General features: G+C 41.9%; 1 protein-coding gene across 1 annotated transcript; it reads right to left on the bottom strand.

The window, feature by feature from the left end:
- Window positions 1-12434: 12434 nt before the first annotated feature.
- KCNA4 (potassium voltage-gated channel subfamily A member 4) lies at window positions 12435-21745 on the bottom strand. Its single transcript, XM_074955157.1, has 2 exons — window positions 20968-21745; window positions 12435-20245 (listed from the first exon to the last, which is right to left on the bottom strand). Exon 2 carries the CDS (start codon window positions 19454-19456, stop codon window positions 17462-17464), a length of 1995 nt encoding a protein of 664 aa, XP_074811258.1. The 5' UTR covers window positions 19457-20245; window positions 20968-21745; the 3' UTR covers window positions 12435-17461.
- Window positions 21746-22055: the final 310 nt, after the last annotated feature.

The following is a 22055-nucleotide window of genomic DNA, read 5'->3' as shown; positions in this document are numbered from 1 at the left end:
CCACGCCTTTTTTCTGTGCAGACGCCATACCACGGCAAGCATGGAGCCCACTCAGATCACTTTGGCAATTAGGAGCACATTAAACACCACGTGCATTATCCAGCAGTATATGCAGCAAACAGAACCTGGCAAAGGTTGAGTGAGTAGGTGATATCAGCGCGGTGACGTGAGTGATGAGGACATGGACACAGACTTCTCTCAAAGCACGGGCCCTGGCAATGCGGGCATCATGGTGCTAATGGGGCAGGTTCATGCAGTGGAACGCTGATTTTGGGCTCAGGAAACAAGCACAGACTGGTGGGACCGCATAGTGTTGCAGGTCTGGGATGATTCCCAGTGGTAGCGAAACTTTCGCATGCATAAGGGCACTTTCATGGAACTTTGTGACTTGCTTTCCCCTGCCCTGAGGCACAAGAATACCAAGATGAGAGCAGCCCTCACAGTTGAGAAGCGTGGCAATAGCCCTGTGGAAGCTTGCAATGCCAGACAGCTACCGGTCAGTCAGGAATCAATTTGGAGTGGGCAAATCTACTGTGGGGGCTGCTGTGATGCAAGTAGCCCACGCAATCAAAGATCTGCTGATATCAAGGGTAGTGACCCTGGGAAATGTGTAGGTCATAGTCGATGGCTTTGCTGCAATGGGATTCCCTAACTGTGGTGGGGCCATAGACGGAACCCATATCCCTATCTTGGCACCGGAGCACCAAGCCGGCGAGTACATAAACCACAAGGGGTACTTTTCAATAGTGCTGCAAGCACTGGTGGATCACAAGGGATGTTTCACCAACATCAAAGTGGGATGGCCGGGAAAGGTACATGACGCTCGCATCTTCAGGAACTCTGGTCTGTTTCAAAAGCTGCAAGAAGGGACTTTATTCCCAGACCAGAAAATAACCATTGGGCATGTTGAAATGCCTATAGTTATCCTTGGGGACCCAGCCTACCCCTTAATGCCATGGCTCATGAAGCCATACACAGGCAGCCTGGACAGTAGTCAGGAGCTGTTCAACTACAGGCTGAGCAAGTGCAGAATGGTGGTAGAATGTGCATTTGGATGTTTAAAAGCGCGCTGGCGTAGTTTACTGACTCGGTTAGACCTCAGCGAAACCAATATTCTCATTGTTATTACTGCTTTCTGTGCACTCCACAATATCTGTGAGAGCAAGGGGGAGACGTTTATGGTGGGGTGGGAGGTTGAAGCAAATCACCTGGCTGCTGGTTTCACACAGCCAGACACCAGGGCGGTTAGAAGAGCACAGGAGGGCACGGTATGCATCAGAGAAGCTTTGAAAACCAGTTTCATGACTGGACAAGCTACGGTGTGAAAGTTCTGTTTGTTTCTCCTAGATGAAACCCCCCGCCCCTTGGTTCACTCTACTTCCCTGTAAGCTAACCACCCTCCCCTCCTCCCTTCGATCACCGCTTGCTGAGGCAATAAAGTCATTGTTGCTTCACATTCATGCATTCTTTATTCATTCATCACACAAATAGGGGGATAACTACCAAAGTAGCCCAGGAGGGGTGGTGGAGGAGAGAAGCATCAGGAGGGGTGGTGGAGGAGGGAAGGACAAGGCCACACAGCACTTTAAAAGTTTAAAACTTTAAAACTTATTGAATGCCAGCCTTCTGTTGCTTGGGCAATCCTCTGGGGTGGAGTGGCCGGGTGGCCAGAGGCCCCCCCACCGCGTTCTTGGGCGTCTGGGTGAGGAGGCTATGGAACTTGGGGAAGAGGACGGTTGGTTACACAGGGGCTGTAGTGGCGGTCTGTGCTCCTGCTGCCTTTCCTGCAGCTCAACCATACGCTGGAGCATATTGGTTTGATCCTCCAGCAGCCTCAGCATTGAATCCTGCCTCCTCTCATCACGGTGCTGCCACCTTTCAGCTTCAGCCCTCTCTTCAGCCCGCCACCTCTCCTCCCGGTCATTTTGTGCTTTCCTGCACTCTGACATTGTCTGCCTCCACACATTTGTCTGTGCTCTGTCAGTGTGGGAGGACAGCATGAGCTCAGAGAACATTTCATCACGAGTGCGTTTTTTTCGCCTTCTAATCTTCACTAGCCTCTGGGAAGGAGAAGATCCTGTGATCCTTGAAACACATGCAGCTGGTGGAGAAAAAAAAAGAGGCAGTGGTCTTTAAACAGACACATTTTCTAGAACAATGGCTACACTCTTTCACGGTAAACCTTGCTGTTAACATTACATTCACAGCACATGTGCTTTCGTTCCAAGTTCGCATTTTGCCTCCCCCCACCACATGGCTAGCTCCTCACCCCTCCCCATGGCTAACAGCGGGGAACATTTCTGTTCAGCCACAGGCAAACAGCCCAGCAGGAACGGGCACCTCTGAATGTCCCCTTAAGAAAAGCACCCTATTTCAACCAGGTGACCATGAATGATATCACTCTCCTGAGGATAACACAGAGAGATAAAGAACGGATGTTGTTTGAATGCCAGCAAACATACACTGCAATGCTTTGTTCTACAATGATTCCCGAGTACATGCTACTGGCCTGGTGTGGTAAAGAGTCCTACCATGGTGGACAGAATAAGGCTGCCCTCCCCAGAAACCTTTTGCAAAGGCTTTGGGAGTACATCCAGGAGAGCTGCAAATGCCAGGGCAAATTAATCATTAAACATGCTTGCTTTTAAACCATGTATAGTATTTTAAAAGGTACACTCACCAGAGGTCCCTTCTCCACCTGGCGGGTCCAGGAGGCAGCCTTGGGGGGGTTCGGGGGGTACTGCATCCAGGTCCAGGGTGAGAAACAGTTCCTGGCTGTCGGGAAAGCTCACAGCAAGCAAGCGGAGAAACCAGTTACTACAACTTCATCATCATCATCTTCCTCGTCCCCAAAACCTGCTTCTGTGTTGCCTCCATCTCCATTGAAGGAGTCAAACAACACGGCTGGGGTAGTGGTGGCTGAACCCCCTAAAATGGCATGCAGCTCATCATAGAAGCGGCATGTTTGGGGCTCTGACCCAGAGCGGCCGTTTGCCTCTCTGGTTTTCTGGTAGGCTTGCCTCAGCTCCTTAAGTTTCACGTGGCATTGCTTCGGGTCCTTGTTATGGCCTCTGTCCTTCATGCCCTGGGAGATTTTGACAAAGGTTTTGGCATTTCGAAAACTGGAACGGAGTTCTGATAGCACGGATTCCTCTCCCCATACAGCGATCAGATCCCGTACCTCCCGTTTGGTCCATGCTGGAGTTCTTTTGCGATTCTGGGACTCCATCATGGTCACCTCTGCTGATGAGCTCTGCATGGTCACCTCTGCTGATGAGCTCTGGCCAGCGTGGCAAGCTGCAGGTGACCATGCAAACAGGAAATTGAAATTCAAAAGTTTGCGGGCCTTTTCCTATCTACCTGGCCAGTGCATCTGAGTTGAGAGTGCTGTCCAGAGCGGTCACAATAGAGCACTCTGGGATAGCTCCTAGAGGCCAATACCGTCTAATTGCGTCCACAGTACCCCAAATTCGACCCAGCAAGGCCGATTTAAGCGCTAATCCACTTGTCAGGGGTGGAGTAAGGAAACTGATTTTAAGAGCCCTTTAAGTCAAAAAAAAGGGCTTCATCATGTGGACGGGTGCAGGTTTACATTGATTTAACGCTGCTAAATTAGACCTAAACTCCTAGTGTAGACCAGGGCAAATGAGGATTCCTATTCTGCTTAGCAAACCACTCAGGCTGCACAAAAGGAAATCAATGCTATTAATATTATAGGGTGAAAATATTTTCATAATACCTAGCAGACAGTGATCAATTAATTATATGTTTTTAAACTAGATTGAGTCAGGAAGAAAATCTCACCACTTATGGCCCTTGATTTTCAAACTATTGAGCCAATCCTACTTCCATCAAAGCCACTGGCAAAAATCCCTTGACTCCAGTAGGATCATAATTGGGGGTGAAATGCTGAGGTGCTTACTCAGTTTTTATTTGGTATTTAAAGAAACAAAACTCCTGCAGAAGTCACTGGGAGTCTGCCTGTTAAGTAATGAATGAAAACTAAAGCTAAGCTCACTACCTTAGATTCACTCAGCCATTTTCATTTTGCACCATCTCCTCCTCCTCTGGAGTCTGTGGAGCCCTCCCACACACACATGAACCTCCCATACCCACAGATCTAGAGTCTGTGTAGTGGCAGAGGGCAGAGCCAGGAGGATGCATATCATCTTCCCTCAAGTCCCTCACAGAGCCCTCTCTGCAGAGACTCCCTTGTATTAGAGGCCGCTGCAGCCATGAGGAATCCCCAGAAGTGCAACACCAGTGGAGCCATGTTGTCAGGAGCCAGAGGCGCCTGTGACTGGAGCTGATGCAGAGCAACATGGCCTATGAGTGGATAATCCTGGCCTCCCATGAGTCCTCTGGGATCTACAAAGTTTGGAGGTGGTCCCCCTTGACCCATTCTAGGAGGGCACAAACCCAACCTCATGATACAGTAATAGGGGAAGAACTCTGTGAGTGGAGCCTCTTGGAGGTTTCTTCCCACAGATCCCCCCTCCCCCTGACCTACGGGCTACACTGTGGTAGTGGACAATCTGGGACACTGACTGTTCGGCCCATAATATCAGTGACCATTTTCCATTAGTGATACCTCAGCCTACCAAGAAGTTTTCTAACTAGGCCAAAACTATACAGCTGAGGTAATGTCAGACATCCAAGTCTCAAAAAAACAGGTTGCAAAAGTTGTTATATTAATCACTGGCTCCTGAGTAAAACAGGTTTGAATGTCATTGGCAACACCCCCATTAAGTTCAGTAGGAGCAGGAGCAAGCCCCATATTTAGTTCAAGAATCTCAGAAATCCTTTGACAAATTTAACCATGGTGTTAAAAAAAATCAATATCTTCTTTGTTTAATCAAGAATCTTCTTATCACTCTAAATGACAATGACATAAATATAAAATAACAGAACATAAAACTCTCAGAATGGAAATAACTGTAGGTGGTTTGGAAAGAGCAAATGCTGTGTTTACACCATTAAGTGCAGCATCCACCATGCACTGATCAATATTATTAATTCCTATTTCAGATTCACATATAATCTGGCTCACTGAATTTGTGCCTACATAGCACTGCCTTGTTTGCAGAAAGCTGAGAGAGGAAAATCAAGCCTAATGTGAAATATGCATCAATGTGTGCAAAACTGAACAAATGTCAAGAGAATGGGATTGTTTGTATTATTTTACCATAGAGCAAAAAGTAGCCACAGATCAATAAAATCAATTCAGCCGAAAAGGTCAATTACAGTGGCACCAATATCATGTAACCACATAAGGATGCAATTAAACGCAGAATTTCCCATGAGTTATAGGATTTAAATTCTCTCAACTCCTTTTGCCAATAGCAAACATAAAACTCAGGTAATCTCAGTTTTTGCAGACATATTCCCGTAAGCAAATAAACGTAACACTTAAAACACGGACCGAGTAGCCTAAGGCTTACTTACATAGGGGCATTTTACATTTGCAATACCAATAATTCTTCCCATGAGCTGCATTGTACGTACTCCTTCTGAAGAAGTATTTGTATGGCAGATACAACTGAAACCATAGTTCTTGTGTTATACTTTCCTTTTGGTGTTCCCTTTTACAATACTGGTCCTGATATGAGGCTACTGAACCATGGTGTACCACTGCTTACATGTACCATTTTCATTATACTCCACTGGAATCAATTTAAGGATAACAGATTACAAGAATTATCTTAACTGGAAATGAACTCAAACTGCAATCTTTGAAGTGGACACTCCCAATAACCTCTGAATTTGGTGATTTTTAATAAAGAGGAACCTGCACCAGAACTATGCCTGGTTTTGGTTGTTTTACAAAACTGACACCTAGTCTCTAACTATGGTTCTACATTTTCCATTAATTTTACCTTCTCTTTTACAGATCACTCCAGGAAAAAAAAAGCCTCATGAAATCAATAGAGCTATGCCAATTTACACCAGATGAACATCAGACACATAGTTCTTTTGTTCTGTTTTATCTTCTAGAGATTGCACTGATGCGCTCTTATCCTTTCCCCAAACAAAGACAAGACTTCTGTACACTGTATAGTGCCAGATCTAAAGAAAGTGTTATGAGGGGCCCAAGCTGCAAAGTTTGGAATCATATCCATATCTGTTTAGTTCTGGGGCATGGGGGCCCAGTCTTGCAAGACGTTTCATGTCCTCACAAGCAGCCCCCTGCACGATTAGGTATTTGGTTTGGGGCCAATTTCTAATTAGGATATGTAGATTGTATATTTTTCAGTAGGGGAGGGTGGGAAGGAGAAGAGAATCTTCAGAGCATTTTCTTGTGAGAAGTGTTCCTCAGAACAACAATTTGTGGTAAAACAGAAATACCATCTCTATTAGGTCATTTCAGGCAAAAGTTATTTATATTCAAACAGCCATTTTCATTCTGTTAGGAAAAAAGGTGGTTGGAACTTGACAAAATACAAGACTGAACCTCTCTGTGATTTGAAATATCAAGGGTTAGTTTAAAAAAAGAATAATTCCTGGCAAGATCCTCCTTAATCCATGGATTTAAAGTAAATTCCCAAAGTGTGCAAAACAGATCAGTAATATAAGACAGTTCACTATTTGATGAGAGCTGCATCAGGTGGAGAAATCTAACCGTAGTTGTTTTCAACAGCTTTTCACACAGCCCATGAAACCTGCTAACAGACGGTATATAGATCCGAGCAATGCAGTAGCACTTATTCTTTGTGTCTTTCTGAGTGGTTCCTTCAGCTGAACCAGCAATCTGCAAATGATATCAACAAGCAATCCTTCTAATTAAGTTTAACAGGACTTTTATTGTATCCCTTCATTCCTCTAAGGACTGCATGCCAGTGATACCAAACACAAACATATCACTCAGCACCACATTAGTGACATGCAGTCACAGGACTTGAGCTAGTCTCTCTATGAAAAACTGGGTCTAGCTGGGAAAGAAAGCTTTACTTCTTTACAACATAAAAGGTCACCCATTAGAAATGAGAAGGTTAAACATATTGCCTTGCAAAGGCGCATAACGAATTAGCATCTGGAGGCAATTGCTAGCCTCCCTAATAAACCGTAACTCATCCTTAGACATAGTTATCAAAATAAACCAAACCCTCAGTTTTACGCATAGTACAGTGAATTTGGGAAGTTATACTGACTTCGGGTGAAATTCTGGGTTCAGTTTATGTGGCCTCCTGGGACGCATTCACCCCGAAAGCCGCGTTAAAAAAGCGCTCTACAGGGTAAGTGATCATGGAGATGGTCTGCTCCAGAGCACTATGTTCCATGAGTAAATGTTTTTCAGCTGCTCGGATGTGAGGAAACCTATTCCAGCTAGCAGTCCTGTGCAAAACTTTGCCTCCCCCTCCCCCTCTTCCTACTGGGTCACAGATGGCTGCAGTAACCTGAGAGAAGCTCATCTGTGGGGAAGGGAAAGAAGAAAGAGGGGACTGTGATTGGCTTTGGCTTATAATTTTATTTTAAATCCACATAGCTGGGGAATAGTCATGGGGGAAGGGAGTTCTCTCCTTACCTCACATCCCCACCGCTTCTGACAGCTCTTTTCTGTGTTTTGTCTGAGCTGCTTGGTTGAAATGTCCATTTCTGACTCAAGCTCTTGGAAAGAACTGGGGCTTGCCAGCTGATCAGATGATTCATGATCACCTCAAAATGGGAACCTTCTGCTAAGGCTAAATGGAAACATCCTTAGCTATGGAGCCAACAGGGACCCTAAAGCTCTTAAGGGCTCCTCAGTATTCAGGCATACTGGATGGTCCCGCAAGAACTGCATTCACTGACAGACATCAGAGAACTATGTATCTAACTATCTACTTCCATGTGCAATTACCCACTTGCATATATAAATATAGGGGGTAGAAGGGGGCATAGCCACTGTGAAAATTTGACCTTCTGGACCCAACCCTCCTTTTAGACAATTGGGTTTATTTTGCCATGCAGTATCTAATTTTCAAGCAATACAGACCCCTCCCTCCCCCAGACAAGCAGGTCAGCCTTAAGTATCGTCCTGTCTAAGATACCACATGTGGTATTGCTAGTCTTTCTTGGACCACTTGAAAATTAGGGATAGCCTCTAACATGTACTGAGGGATTTTTTTCTGTTTTATGAAACTCACACAAAGTCCTGCATTACTAAATCCCAGGGGATCATGACTTCCATATAGAATTCAGTCCATTTTTAAACACTTTCTCAAAATGTTTACATCATTATCATCACAACGAAATACAGAGCAAATAAGCACCTTTATAACACACATTAACAGACCACACATTAACTACTAGACAAAAATCCTGAAAACATTTGTACGGCGAAACAAGTTACCCTCATGTCTAATGTAACTGTCCCCAGTAGTCTCAACAGGAACTATTAGTAAAGGTGCAGAAAAAAATCCTAATAGACTCAGTGGAGAGTTGAAGACACTACTCATAACTCCATCACTCCTTTCTAGTATTTAGGAACTTAATTATTTCCCAGCCTTCCCATTAACAAATGATAGCATCTTTAGGATCATGATACCCATCACTCAGCAGCTGAAAAATAGCTTTCCCTTTGAAGGCATTCTGGCACATCAACACAATTAGTTTTAAACAAGTACCAACACACATCCGGAGGAATGATAATGGCACAGGGATCAGCAAAGCACACTTACAAAAAGAAAATTGGGTACTAGAGGGAGAGAAACAGGGCCTATAGAAAAAGATCACACTGTGACCATGGCAGCCAAATATTAGGAGTAGCAAAATGTTCAGTGATTGTTTACTGCATGGTACTCAAGTATGTGAGAAATGCACACTTTCCAGTTTGCCTAGGACGGCACAAACCTTAGCGCTGGAACTGAATCTTGGAGAGCTAAGCAAGAAGTAACAAGCAGGGTTACCAATAAACACCCAATACTGGCTTTTCTAGCACCACAAAACTCCCATTAATTTCACAGGGAAATCCAGGTTTACAATCTGATTTCAATGGGAGCTATGGGTGTCCAGCAATACAATATAGCTCAAAAATGATTAAAAATGTTTTTCAGACAATACTACACCAAAATGGCTGACCACTGAGCAAGTTCCTTAAACCAGATATATTTCTCCATATAATAAAACAACCTAGATCCTGTCTGCAAACATTGTGGATTGTTTCTTCAGTCACCTCTATTAGAGGCAGCTCAAATCCAATGAAAAACAAAAAACACAGACATCCTGAAAAGCTACAATAACTTTTTCTTTTCTGCCAAAGTAGTAAAATAATCAGTGCAGTCATCAAGGTCAAGATTTTCAAAAGCGACTAAGTAGTGATTTTGGCCATCTCAATTTCTGGGTGACAGTTTGAGACACCTTAAAAGGCAGGTGCTCAGCGCTGACTGAAAATCAGGCCTCTTCAACTTCTCTCAGTTTGGGCACCAAAAAAAATGAAGACACGCAAAATCACTAGTCATTTTTGAAAATCTTTCCCCACTCCTTTTTCTGCAGGCAAAACAATTCCTTTGTGTCACAGAGCAACAGATATAAAGTATAAAGAGATTTTTTTGGTTGGTAGTTCCACTGAATTGACTCTGTCCACTACATGCATCCGACAAAGTGGGTATTTACCCATGAAAGCTTATGCTCCAATATGTCTGGTAATCTATAAGGTGCCACAGGACTCTTTGCCGTCTGTTTACTTTGTCTACTTCATACCATATTGCTTGTAGAAGCTATGAAAAATGCTAAACCTCTGTAAGACTATGAATAATAAAAACTTTACGAAACATAAATTACACTTCTTGCCTTCAAACATACTGCATAAAAATACCATTTATTATAGCAGATGCTCATGAATTAAAAGGCAAAAACCCAATGGTTTGGTTTAGAAGGTTCTCATAGAAGACTTAGATCTCGATCTGCCTCTCTACTACTGCAATTTTTATGACTTTTTATCTTTAGCCTTGTGATCCATATATCCTTGATCACCATAGTGCCTATAAATAACTAATGGAAATAAATGGATGCAGAAGTAAATCCTCAAGTATAAATTGCTATATAATACCTGAACTGTACTATTTGCAGTGAGGAAGATACATGCCAGAATAACATTTATCTAAAGCTTCTCATTTGGCACACAATAAAAATATAACAATGCTCATTAAATATGCAAACAAAAAATTTTCAAAAAACCCCAGACCAATCCCAGCTATATCATATACTTTTCTCACTGTGTATATCTGTAGCTACCATTTCAGAAATGCAGGAAGTCTTTAACTGAAAGGCTAATACTCTTTAGCCTCCCTCAACCTCAGACTTATAAAATATGCAAAAATTCTGCTTTGTCATAGCGCTTTGCAAAAATGAGTGCTAAACGGGCTCAAATTGTTCGTGGTGCTTGAGCTCTTCCTACAAGATGCTCAGCATCCTAAAATCCTGTTGAAGTCAGTCCAAGGAGAGGGAATTCAGCACCTTGCAAGATGCCCATTTAATGAGCCCTTTAAAGAGCTAGTGCTTATTTCAACTGCTCTGAAATTTAAAGCCCTTTTCATATACTTTCATTAGAGTGAAGTGTCGTACATCATTCTATTTAGGCAGGAAAACAAAAGGTACCTTCAGTTCACATCAATTGTCTTTTGTAGGTTTCTTTACCCAGGCTCCACTGTGCAGGAGGAAACTGCCACTCACTCCCTGAATTCATTATAAAGCTGTATCAATATAAAATCAATAATGGAGGGGAATGAAATAGTGTTCATACTGTACGCATAACACACCCCAGAACAGACATAGTGGGTTCAACTGTGCTCTTATCAACATTAAGGACAAACTCCCATTGACTTTAAGATCAGGCCACATTATATCAGTATAAATATAAACTACAGATATGAACTGCATTCTCAAACTATGTAATAATATTTTCAATAGTTGATAAAGAGCCCAGTCTTACACTCATTAAAGCCAACAGTTTTAACATTGACTTCAGTGGGATTAGGATTAGGCTCAAAGACAGAATAACTACACTAAACTAAATTAAAAGAATAGCAATGCCATTGTATAATTTTGGTTGTATTTCCAACATCAATAAATATTTCTTATGGCCATAATGTGATAATTTCGGGAATCCAATCCTGAAGGTCCCACCATCAATTTCAAAGGGATCTTCTCACATGGACTGTTTGAAGATTAAACCAGGGGTGAAAGTAATTTAACAGATTTACCGGTACAATCAGAGGGTGGCCGGGGTCCTTGGCAAGGTAAGGAGGGGTGGTTCTGGGCCCCAGAAGGGGTGGGGCTTTGGGTAGGAGGGGCGGGGCTGGGGCCAGACTCCCCCAGCCAGCCCTTCAGTGCTGCCCGACCTGCACCACCCAGGGCTCCGGCCGCTGGCGTGGTAGCAGCAGCAGCAGCAGCCGGGAGCCCTAGGCCCTTTTAAATTGCCGGGCCCCAAGGCAGCTGCCCCTTTTGCCCCCCGAGTCAGTGGCCCTCCCGGTACGGTCGGCTGTGTACCGGGGGCCACTTTCTTATCGGTACGCCGTACCAGCTTACTTTCACCTCTGGACTAAGCCCAAACTTCATACTCACTAGATTTATTTTTATTGATAAGACTACAAAGAGGCACCTATCTCATTCTATGTCAAAGCTCTTTATGACGTAACTTACAAAATCAAATACACCCTCCCAAACTAAACATAAAAATCCCTGCAGCACACAAAAGAGAAATAAAGAAGAGCTTTATCCATCTTTTTCCACATACCCCAGTAAAAAAAATGTCGGACATTGCAGCATTAACAGTTCTGTTTAAGAAAAATATGACTATGTGTAGTATTTTTGAGCACCCTAAGGAGAAAGCATGATCCATTACTTAGTGTGCTAGTTTAGGACTTTTGAGATGTAGGTTCAAATCCCTGCTCCACCAGAGACTTCCTGTGTGACCTTAGGCAAGTCACAGTCTCCCTATGCCTTAGTTCTCCATGTGTAAATGAGGATAATAGCACGTCCCTACCATACAGGGGTGTTGTGAGGAAAAAACATTAAAGATTATGAGGTGCTCAGATACTACAATAATGGGGGTCATGTAAGAACCTGAATTAGACATAATTTATAAAGTAATTAGATTTGTAGTTGCAAACTTCCTTTAACCAACTGATCCCTAATTTGGTTTCAGTGGCAATGTTATGCTTGCGCAACTGAAGGAATAATTAAACACAATTTTTACTTACCTACTTTCCACCGGTCAGAATCTTTTATCAGATTTTGAAATGTAACTTAACATCTCTCTTCTTTTCTTTTTGTTTGTTTTGCTTTGCTTTGCTTTGTAAAGGACCTGTTGCAAAAAAAGTCCTCAAGGCACATTATAATTTTCCAGAAAAGAGTTTAAAATAAAATTAATTCAAGCACCTCAGTACAAAATGATTTAATGACTTGTCTTTATGAACTAATATGTAATCCGAGTTCTGAATACATAGAAAGCATGGAAGTAATATATAAAGTTTCATATTTGCACCTGGTTCCCAGGTAAAATCTTTTAAGTGTTTAACCAGGAATTAAGTTGTCAAGAGTTATTTTCACCTCATATGATCTTTGTGGAAATGAAGGTAGGTTCATTTCCATCTCAGTGATTTAAAAATAACGGATTTCTCCACAATCGCTTGTTTCAAACAAAGATGCACAAATATGGGTAAACCATTAAACAAGACCCATTCACTGTAAAGCCAAAAATATTTGGTCATTCAAATACATCAACAATAACATGCATACCCTGAGCCATGTCTACAAATATTATGAATTTGGATTTTGGTCACTCCTATTATAACAAAAACTCTAGTATCTATGCTGGATGTTATGTCAATTTTAAAAAGCTAATCCATGTTTTGACATATTACTTTTTTCATACCAATTGCAATAATTTAGGCCAGTATTTATGCTAGGATACAGTGAAAGCGGAACAAACACTGGACCAGTCAGAAATGGGTCCTGAGGAATTGCATTACTGAAAGCTAAAATACCAAGTAAAGTTCATATTTAATTTGAAGACTACCAACAAATTTCCACAAGCCTTATTTTAATACTTTGTTTGCACCGAAAATTGGCTTCCCAAGCTCTGGGATCACTAAGAGGCCACATCATAAATCAAGGCTATGCAGGAAAAACTAGGCATGCCCAAGATAGGCATTTCTAGATTATGAGTATAGGTGGATACTCAGAGCTGCCTTTCCTGTCACCTTTCCTCTAAAATGCCCTTCCCATGCTTTCCCAACCATGAAGTGTAAGTTTTTCATACTCTTGAGCCACCTAAAAATTGATTTTTCATAACACCAGGTCAGTTAGAATGAACTTCCCACAATTCAAAAAACACACCTGACATGAACTTTCTGGGTCTGGAGCCACTAAACACAGTTCTTTTCTTTTGTTCAGGGATATGACCTGATGACCCTTAAATCAGACTTTGTACACACCAAAGCCATCCAGAATAGATTTTTCATGTTCCATCACGAGCTAGAACAACGTTTTGCTGGCCCAAAACCCAACCAAATTATGCTTTCTATGACAAAGAACAATCCAGAATTCATATTTAACATCCGCAAAATACCAAGCACAAGGTTGTTGTGACTTGGACATACCTATAACAATTTGTCCATGCACCTGCACTGCCTAAAATTACTTTGCATGACATGGAAACAAATGAAATGGACTCTCTTCAACGCAAAAAAAAGGAGATAGGAGATTTTTCTTCAAACCAAAACAAAGAACTGTGCTTTCCATCAATGGGTTTTATGTTAGAACCATTCTGAGAAGGCTTTGCTAAACACTGAGAAGCCTAGACATTGTGCTCCTTAACAAAGAAACACAACAGTTGGGTTTATACCAGTTTGGGGACCCAGACTGAGGTTTCCATGAGTCAATGTGATTTCAAGAAACAGCATGACTGTAAGGAAGGAAAAAATATAAGTCTCTGAATATAAGTCATGCATTAAATCAGCTGTTCCCTTAGCAAAGCACACTCCTTAAAAACCTGCTTTCTTGCCTTGTCACCAAGTGGAACGATAAAATGATATATTTATTCCTGAACATGACGAGCAATTTAGAAAATTAACGGAAATCCATTTGAAATCCCACTTTGCATTGGTGTAACTCAATGACTTCTACTGGAATTGCTCTAGATTTTACACCAATCAGGCCCCAAATCTCAAAATATTTCATTTTGTGTTATTTGCAGCTGGAGCATATGTCTGTTGTGGCATGGTCTGAACTACAGTACTAGGGCCAAATATATCCCTGGTGCAACTCCATGCACTTCAGTACACTTATACCAGGGATGCATTTCTCGTCCATAATTTAAGAATCAGAGAATGCCCAAATGATGACAATATTTTATTCTGGTAGTTGTCAGCATCAAATAACATTAAGAAAGCTTTGACAGCTGCAGCGGTGGTAATAAATGGGAACTATAGGTGCTTAAACAGGGATTTCTCTTGCACAAAGTTGCAACCTAAGTTGTATTTTATTGAGACTTTCCATTTTATTGCAAGGATTTATGACCTACAGATTTTAGCCTTTTCATGGACTGAAGGTGTGTTTGGGGTGAGGCCTTTTCAGACTGTCATAACTGACTGGACTGATGAGCAGTGGGCCGATCAAATCCAAAGGTCCGTGTAAAGATATTAGTTTCCTTTCTGGAAACGCAGGGTCATTTTGTATGTTTCAGAATGGTCTGCCAAACTAGTAGCAATACCTAATTTTGAGCTACAGTTATTCTCATTTATATTGGCAACCCCTGACTTAACAATTACATGTACACAGGCTCATATACATCTTCAAGAGGCACAGCAGTTTCATCTGACATCATAATGTTCTTCTATTTACTACTGCAAGTCCCCAAGAGTAATGCAACATATGCCTTTCCCTCTGAAACAAAGAGCTTTATTCCTTATTTCTACAATACTCTCAGTCTGAAGATTCAAAATTCCATGGTCTCTCATCCAGCCTAAATTTCCCACTTTCCCTATCAGCCAAATTATCATGCACACCTGCACTCCTTATTTTCCACTCATTTGTCTTTAGCTTGTACTTCCCTTATTTTCACTACCTTTTTACTGACTCAAATAAGATCACCTGGGACCTGGCTTATATAGTACGGCTATAAATTCAGTATACACAGGAATCCATATGTTCTTAAGCTGTTACTGACACCTGTTAACAAAGCACTTTATTTTGGTTGATTTTTGTGGTATATATAGTAATGCTCATCCTTATTACTAACACTTCCTCTTTATAGGCTTTTTAAAAAATTTGTTTCCCTAGAATAGCAAGAATGAAATACAGTATCTTACTTATAGTGAATTTCTAAAATAAAAACTATTTGGGTATTACACTTTAAAACTTAGCTGAATTTAATGTCAGCACACTAAATAGGACCTTTGCTTAATGCCTCTTCAAAAAGTTGGTGAAATCTGTTCAGGATTTTATGCGAGGAATCTAATGCTTATCTGTGGCCTTTCAATCAAGGCTGAGCACAATGCCGTGTTTTCTGCTGTATCATCAATAATATTAATGTATTTTTAATAAGCTTAGTGATGTTTGTATTGGAGGATAAGCAGAGGATCTTCTTGGCTGACATGACCCACACAATAACCATGAGGGCAAAAACTGACCAACCAGGAAAGTCCTCAACCTAAGGCTCCATTCTGTGCCACATGATGTTGCTGAAAATTAACCACGCCAGGTTGATACCTGTGTGCAATTTACATTAATTGAGGTTAGTTCTGGGTACTAAAAAAATGACACTTTTCAGCACCAGAACTTTGTCATTTGTCATTCCCAGAATTCCTCTTTTGGGCTTTGGATTGCCATTGCAAAAATCACACCAACTCACTAGTGTTGTTTAACTCCCTCTATTTCTAACAATGCCTGTTTCCAGGTCCCAAAGTGCTCGTGTCAGTATTCTTCAAGGGAAGTAATTTGGACCTTTCTGGATTCCGCAATGCCTTCTCTGAAACTGTTCCACTTTAGTAATGCCCTTCCCAGATAATTCTATCTCCAAAAATACCTATTTTGAATGCATACTTTGTTAGATGATACCTTCCCTATTTCATTCCACGTTCTGAAATATGCAATGGGCCTGACAGTACAGTCCTTGCACACCCACATCTCCAACTGAGGTTAATAGGAGCTTGGGGTGCACAAGGAAGGTAGAACTGGCTTAAACATAAGCGAGAATGGATCAACAAATGCTTTCTTGAGGACAGCGTGGGTCCTGAAGTGTTTATTCTAAATCCCAGAATGCCTACTATGGATCTTAAAGGTTATTTCAAATGCACATGGGTGAAAGCTGTAATTAAGGAAAAAAACACAGCTCCAATAATAGCACATTTAGCAATTCTTAGTCCTCATCACTGTATCAGTTGAACATCTTATTACTGCTACAGTCCCTTCAATTACTCAGAATTACATCAATACTGACAAAGTGCATGTATTTATCATGGATTCTGAATGCTGAAGTAACCAGTAAAGAAAATATAAAATACATTGTTATTTCTTGAGGGCATCAATAAAGCAGACTGTTTAAAAAAAAAAAAGATTATAAAATTTTACTTCACAGTCCTTTTCCAGATCACAGATAGTCATAATTAAAAGACTATGGACTTAATGTAACATTAGCTGGTTAGCCATCAGCATCACACACACACACAAAACAATAAAATGAGATGCAGAATTCACTCTTCCAATGATTGTCATTGAACTACTACATTAGTAAACATTCACAGTATGAAGTCTCTTTCAATATATCTCCAGCATAAAAAGTAGTGCAAAAAAGCATTCCAGTCACTTTGCCACTGCATTCAGACCATGTTAAATGATTATCTTACTTCATTTCTTCCATGTATTAGACAACAAATGCTGCAATGCCTCCAAAGAGAGTTATAAAAATAAACAATTTCTGGAGGTTCAGCAGCCTTTTCAAAGTTAATTTCCAATTAAAAACAAACATTAGCTATTTCAAGATAACATTTAGACCTATGTTCTGTAGAATAATTTTGGTTTTTACAATAATTTTTACTGTTTTGAAGATGACAACTATGAAATCCAAAGATTTATGGTAACAGCTATTAAAGCATTGATAAATGGATAATGACTGCTGAACTTCATTGTTTCTTACATAGTAAATACCTCTGAATGCCAACTTTTACCACTGAGATCTTAGTGATGTCAACAGTTCACACACCCAATTTAAAACTGTCTTGGTTTTAATGATTTCTTCCCCTCATGTGCAAAATGCCTGCATTCTAATAAAAATATAAAGTTTGAAATTACATAAGCTCAAACCACCTCTTCCACAAGGTATATAATTTACTTGATATGTAATACAAGTTTAGCAACACTATTCTGTATTTGTATTTAACCAATAAAGGGCATACTATTGTATGCTTGAGACTTTTGTTTGCATATTTCATTTTTATCACTGCACTCTTTAATGCATAAATATATTTGGAAACTTTCAATATTACACATCAGTTTCCACAGATTTTGAATTTACACAGTTTTTCTTCTCTGTCTCACTGTCATTCCCTGTGTCCTGACATTTTTTTTCCTTTACACAAAGAGACTCTTTAACTCCTTCTTCCATCTCCAAATACTCTGATTTACCCTCTGTGGAAGAAGATGATGAGCTTCTAAATTTCTTCAGTAAATTTGTTGGGAGGTATGGACAACTGACTGCATTTTGCGTCAGTTGTGTTTGTTCTTCATTCTCAGTCTCTCTGTGATAGAAATAGTTAAAATTGGAGACAATCACTGGCACTGGTAAAGCAATGGTTAACACACCTGCAATGGCACACAGGGACCCGACTATCTTCCCACCCACAGTTATGGGTTTCATGTCACCATAACCAACTGTGGTCATGGTCACTACAGCCCACCAAAAGGCATCTGGGATGCTTTGAAAATGAGTGGAAGGTTCATCAGCTTCTGCAAAGTAAACAGCACTGGAAAACAAAATAACTCCAATAAAAAGAAAGAAGATGAGGAGCCCCAGCTCCCTCATGCTGGCTCTGAGCGTATGACCTAGGATCTGCAAACCCTTAGAGTGTCTGGAGAGCTTGAAGATGCGAAACACCCTGACCAGACGGATGATCCTCAGGATTGCAAAAGACATGGCCTGTTGACCATTACTGCCCTGTTGCTGGGCCAGCTCAGTGCCCAGGGTAATGAAGTAAGGCAAGATGGAGACAATGTCTATGATGTTCATGATGTTCTTGATGAAGACCGCTTTGCTGGGGCAGGCAAACCATCTCACTGTAAACTCAAAGGAGAACCAGATGATGCAGACTGTCTCAACAATGAAAAATGGGTCATTGAAGATAGTGTTCCCCCCACCATCCAGGTGCAGAGTCTCATTGAAAAGCCCCCTCCCCAAGCCCAGGGACAATATGAGCTCCTTGTTGTCTCTGAATTCTGGCAAAGTCTCCAGACAGAAAATGACGATGGAGATCAAGATGACCAAGACAGAGACAATGGCAATGCCCCTGGCTGCACTGGAACTCTCTGGGTACTCAAACAGCAGCCAGATCTGCTTCTTGAACTCATTGTTGGGCAAAGCCCTATCCTCTTCCTCTTTGACGAACCCTTCATCCTCCCTGAACTTGAGCATGGCCTCCTCCCCAAGCTGATAGAATTTCACTTCCTCAGTGAAGATATCAAAGGGCACATTGACTGGCCTCTTCAGACGGCCCCCAGACTGGTAGTAGTACAGGATGGCATCAAAACTGGGCCGGTTCCTATCAAAGAAGTACTCATTCCTGAGTGGGTCAAAGTACCTGCCCCGCTTCGCCGGATCACCCAGCAGTGTGTCAGGGAACTGAGCCAAGGTCTTCAGCTGAGTCTCGAACCGCAGTCCTGACACGTTGATCACTACCCGTTCGCAGCACTCATACTCGCTGTAGCGTATAGTGCTGTAGCCCCCAGGGCCACCACCGCCACAATCATCAGGTGGCTGGTCCAAATACGAAAACTCATCCACCTCATCCTCATCACTGTAGAAGAACTTTCCTTCCTCCTCATCCTCTTCATCCTCCCCCTCATCCTCCTCTTCCTCCTCACTCAAGTCCTTCAGTATCTTCTCTTCAGAGCCACTGAGAGGCAGCAGCTCAGAACAGGGGAAGGAGGCCCCACAATCCCTGCTACCCAGATAGTGGCTCCTCTTTCTCCCTCGCTTCCTCCTTCTGCTGTTCTGATGCTGGAGCAAACTGCTGTGTGATGCATTGCCATTGTGAGAAGAGGAAGCCCCCCCACTCTGTACCTGGTGGTAGTGGTGATAGGGTCCGCCTCCTAACGAGGCCCCACCTTCTACTGCTGCTGTTGCTGCTGCCACAGCTGCAGCTGCCGCTGCCCTCGAGTGTGCCAGTCGTTCTCTCTCCCGAGCCCGAGCCTGGACGGCATATCCATAGGGCATGTGGCTGTTGCAGCCAGAGCTATCTGCACTCACCATTGCAACCTCCATTTTGTAATTGTTTATTTGTTTAATACAAAATAGTCTGGAATATCTATAGTCACACCTTGACTTCTATGAGGACAAGTTCAAAGCCATTTGCATTTGGAGGACAGTTCCTTGGAAGCACAGCACATCATGTTATTAATAAAACTGAATTTGTGTTTTGCAAAATTGTAACCACCACAAAATCTGCATTTTCTTATCATCCAGGATGTCTGACACAAATAACTGTTTTGCTACCAAAAAAATAACAGATGCAGCCTTCAGATTTGATCTCAGAAAGAGTCTAGGCCTTGTCCTTTCATCCACCAAGCCTCTTTATTCTTATTACACTCCAGTGGCCTATCCAGAATCCACACATCTGTTCAAATTCATGATTTTGTTGTAGACTCCAAGGACTGCACCCAGCAACGAGCAAATGTTTATGCAAAGCAAGGAGGTAACTGTCCTGTTGTTTTCTTGACCCAAAAAAGTTTCAGGTCTTTAGTTTATCATTGTAACCAAATGCCAATAGTCTCTTTTCTCATTTGCTCCAAGCAATGCTTTGGCCTTGCTTAATAATAATATTTAGGGAGTTGAAGTAACTTCCAGCCATCATTTTATTTACACAGTGAGGAGGTCTTTGCAAGCCTTCTTTCTTCAGCCTGTCAACAGTGTCTCAAACCTTGGAGCAGCACCCAGGGCAGTAGCTGCAGTGGCAAGAGGAGGAGGAGAAGGCTGCAACACTGGCTCTGAGGTCTCCATAGGGGACAAGGGAGTGGATCACCCTTTGGTTATGCTCATGCAGAAGTACTTAACCTGAGGCACATGCACACACACATACACACAAAAATAACAAAGAAAACAAAAAGGTTTAGAAATGATTGGTTCATTTTTATAAGAGGCCACAGTGTAGGTCAAGTGCAAATTGTGTCATTTATTAAGGTGTTCAGCCATCCACTACCCACACTATTCACATTTGTACATCACACACACACACACTCCATACACCCATAGATTTTATATGACTCTGTGTATGGATATGGATGTGTGCATATATACATATAAGTGCACTTAAGTATATAATTGTTTTCTCTTTCAAACTCGAGATCCATAAATCCATAAAAATGGATCCATAAAAATACTACTGTATATGGCATTCAAATTTTGCAAGACTTTTATATATTAATATATATGTATAAAATCTTACATACATATATATCAAAGGTTGCACAAAGAGACATATATACAGAATAGCTTTTGCTATATTTTTGGAACTTAATTAGAAGCAGGAATGATACAGTGTATTCTAAATCTAACTTATGTTTTAGTCATACTGCACGTTTTACTAAATTGTCACTTAGTAACAGGTACATATCTGGGCATAGTAAGTGAGGAACATCCATACTTGTATGACCAAAAAAATACAAACTGTAGCTTCCGTGGAGCAACACACACACACACACCCCACCCCACTACACCCCTAAGAAACAGCACCCTCATTTATAGCTACCTGTTTATTAATATGCCATTATACTTACTGTTCCTAGGCAAAGAAATAGCAACGCTGTTCTCGTTCGTCCAAGGATCTGGAGAAAGAGCTCCCGAGGAGGGGACTGTACTAAGCAATCTAGGTTTGCAGGTGTAGGGACCGTCAAAACTACAGGTTGATGACTTCTCTTTCTCACTTCCCTTTATATGGAACCAGACCTCCTGGAGGGAGCCAGACGGCTAGCCCGGCTCTGGAGAATTCTGGTCAGCGACGATCACTTCTTAGCCCAGATCTTAGCAAAACAACAACAATCAAGAATCTTGCTCCAGAAAAAAAGAGAGGATTCGTGTGTGTGTGCGCGCACTCGCGGGAGGGCACGTATGTGTGTGTGTGTGTGTGTGTGTGATCACTAGTCTTCCCAACCCCGGCGCTTGCTGTAGGATTTGTGAATCAACGTGACATAATCCCTGTACCAAGCCCGGCTCTGGCTATTGATAAAAAAAGATGCGTCCTGCTTGTGGCAATTTCCCTCTCACGCCCGTGCACACTGCAGCTGCTCGCCCCGCAGTCCAGCTACCAGTCACGCTCTCAGCCTCCACTTGTTGTTGCTGATGTTATTTCTAGGGCGATGGGGGGTGGGAGTGATGCAATTACAACAAATACAATCAAAATCAACAGCGAGATTTTCACTCCCGGGTGCTCAAGCCCCCGCGCAGCAATCAAGGGAACTCTGTGAGCAGTTAGCTGCCGGAGCAAGAACTGTTGCTCTCTCCCGCTCTCTAGCCCCCTTTGTCAGTCTTCTGCCCAATTCTCAACTGTGTTTACGTACCACTGAAGGACGAACGCCTGGTCTGATTTATTCCCTGGGCTTTCCAGCCCTCTATCGGCCCCTAGCGGCCGCAGGCCCCCTTGCGCTCATTAAGGCATTTGCAAACCCCCTTTGGCATTGTCTCTTTTTGTATTCATATATTAATTATTGAAAGAAATATTCCAGAGCTGAATAATACATACGTTGGCTAATAAAACTTAGCTCTCAGGTCAATGCTCAAGGCTGTCTTTTTATTATTATTTTTTTAAGAAAGAAAATCCATGCTGCTCAGAAGGCACTGGGAATTTCAAAATGAATCAGAGAATAAG

Source organism: Natator depressus, chromosome 6, assembly GCF_965152275.1.
Source record: "Natator depressus isolate rNatDep1 chromosome 6, rNatDep2.hap1, whole genome shotgun sequence".
NCBI classification, from domain to species: domain Eukaryota; kingdom Metazoa; phylum Chordata; order Testudines; family Cheloniidae; genus Natator; species Natator depressus.
Note: the sequence above shows the minus strand (reverse complement) of the source record. Positions and strands in the feature narration are given on the sequence as shown.

Coding starts and splice junctions, on each gene's coding strand:
- KCNA4 (XM_074955157.1), bottom strand. CDS start 19,456: ATGGAGGTTGCAATGGTGAGTGCAGATAGCTCTGGCTGCAACAGCCAC.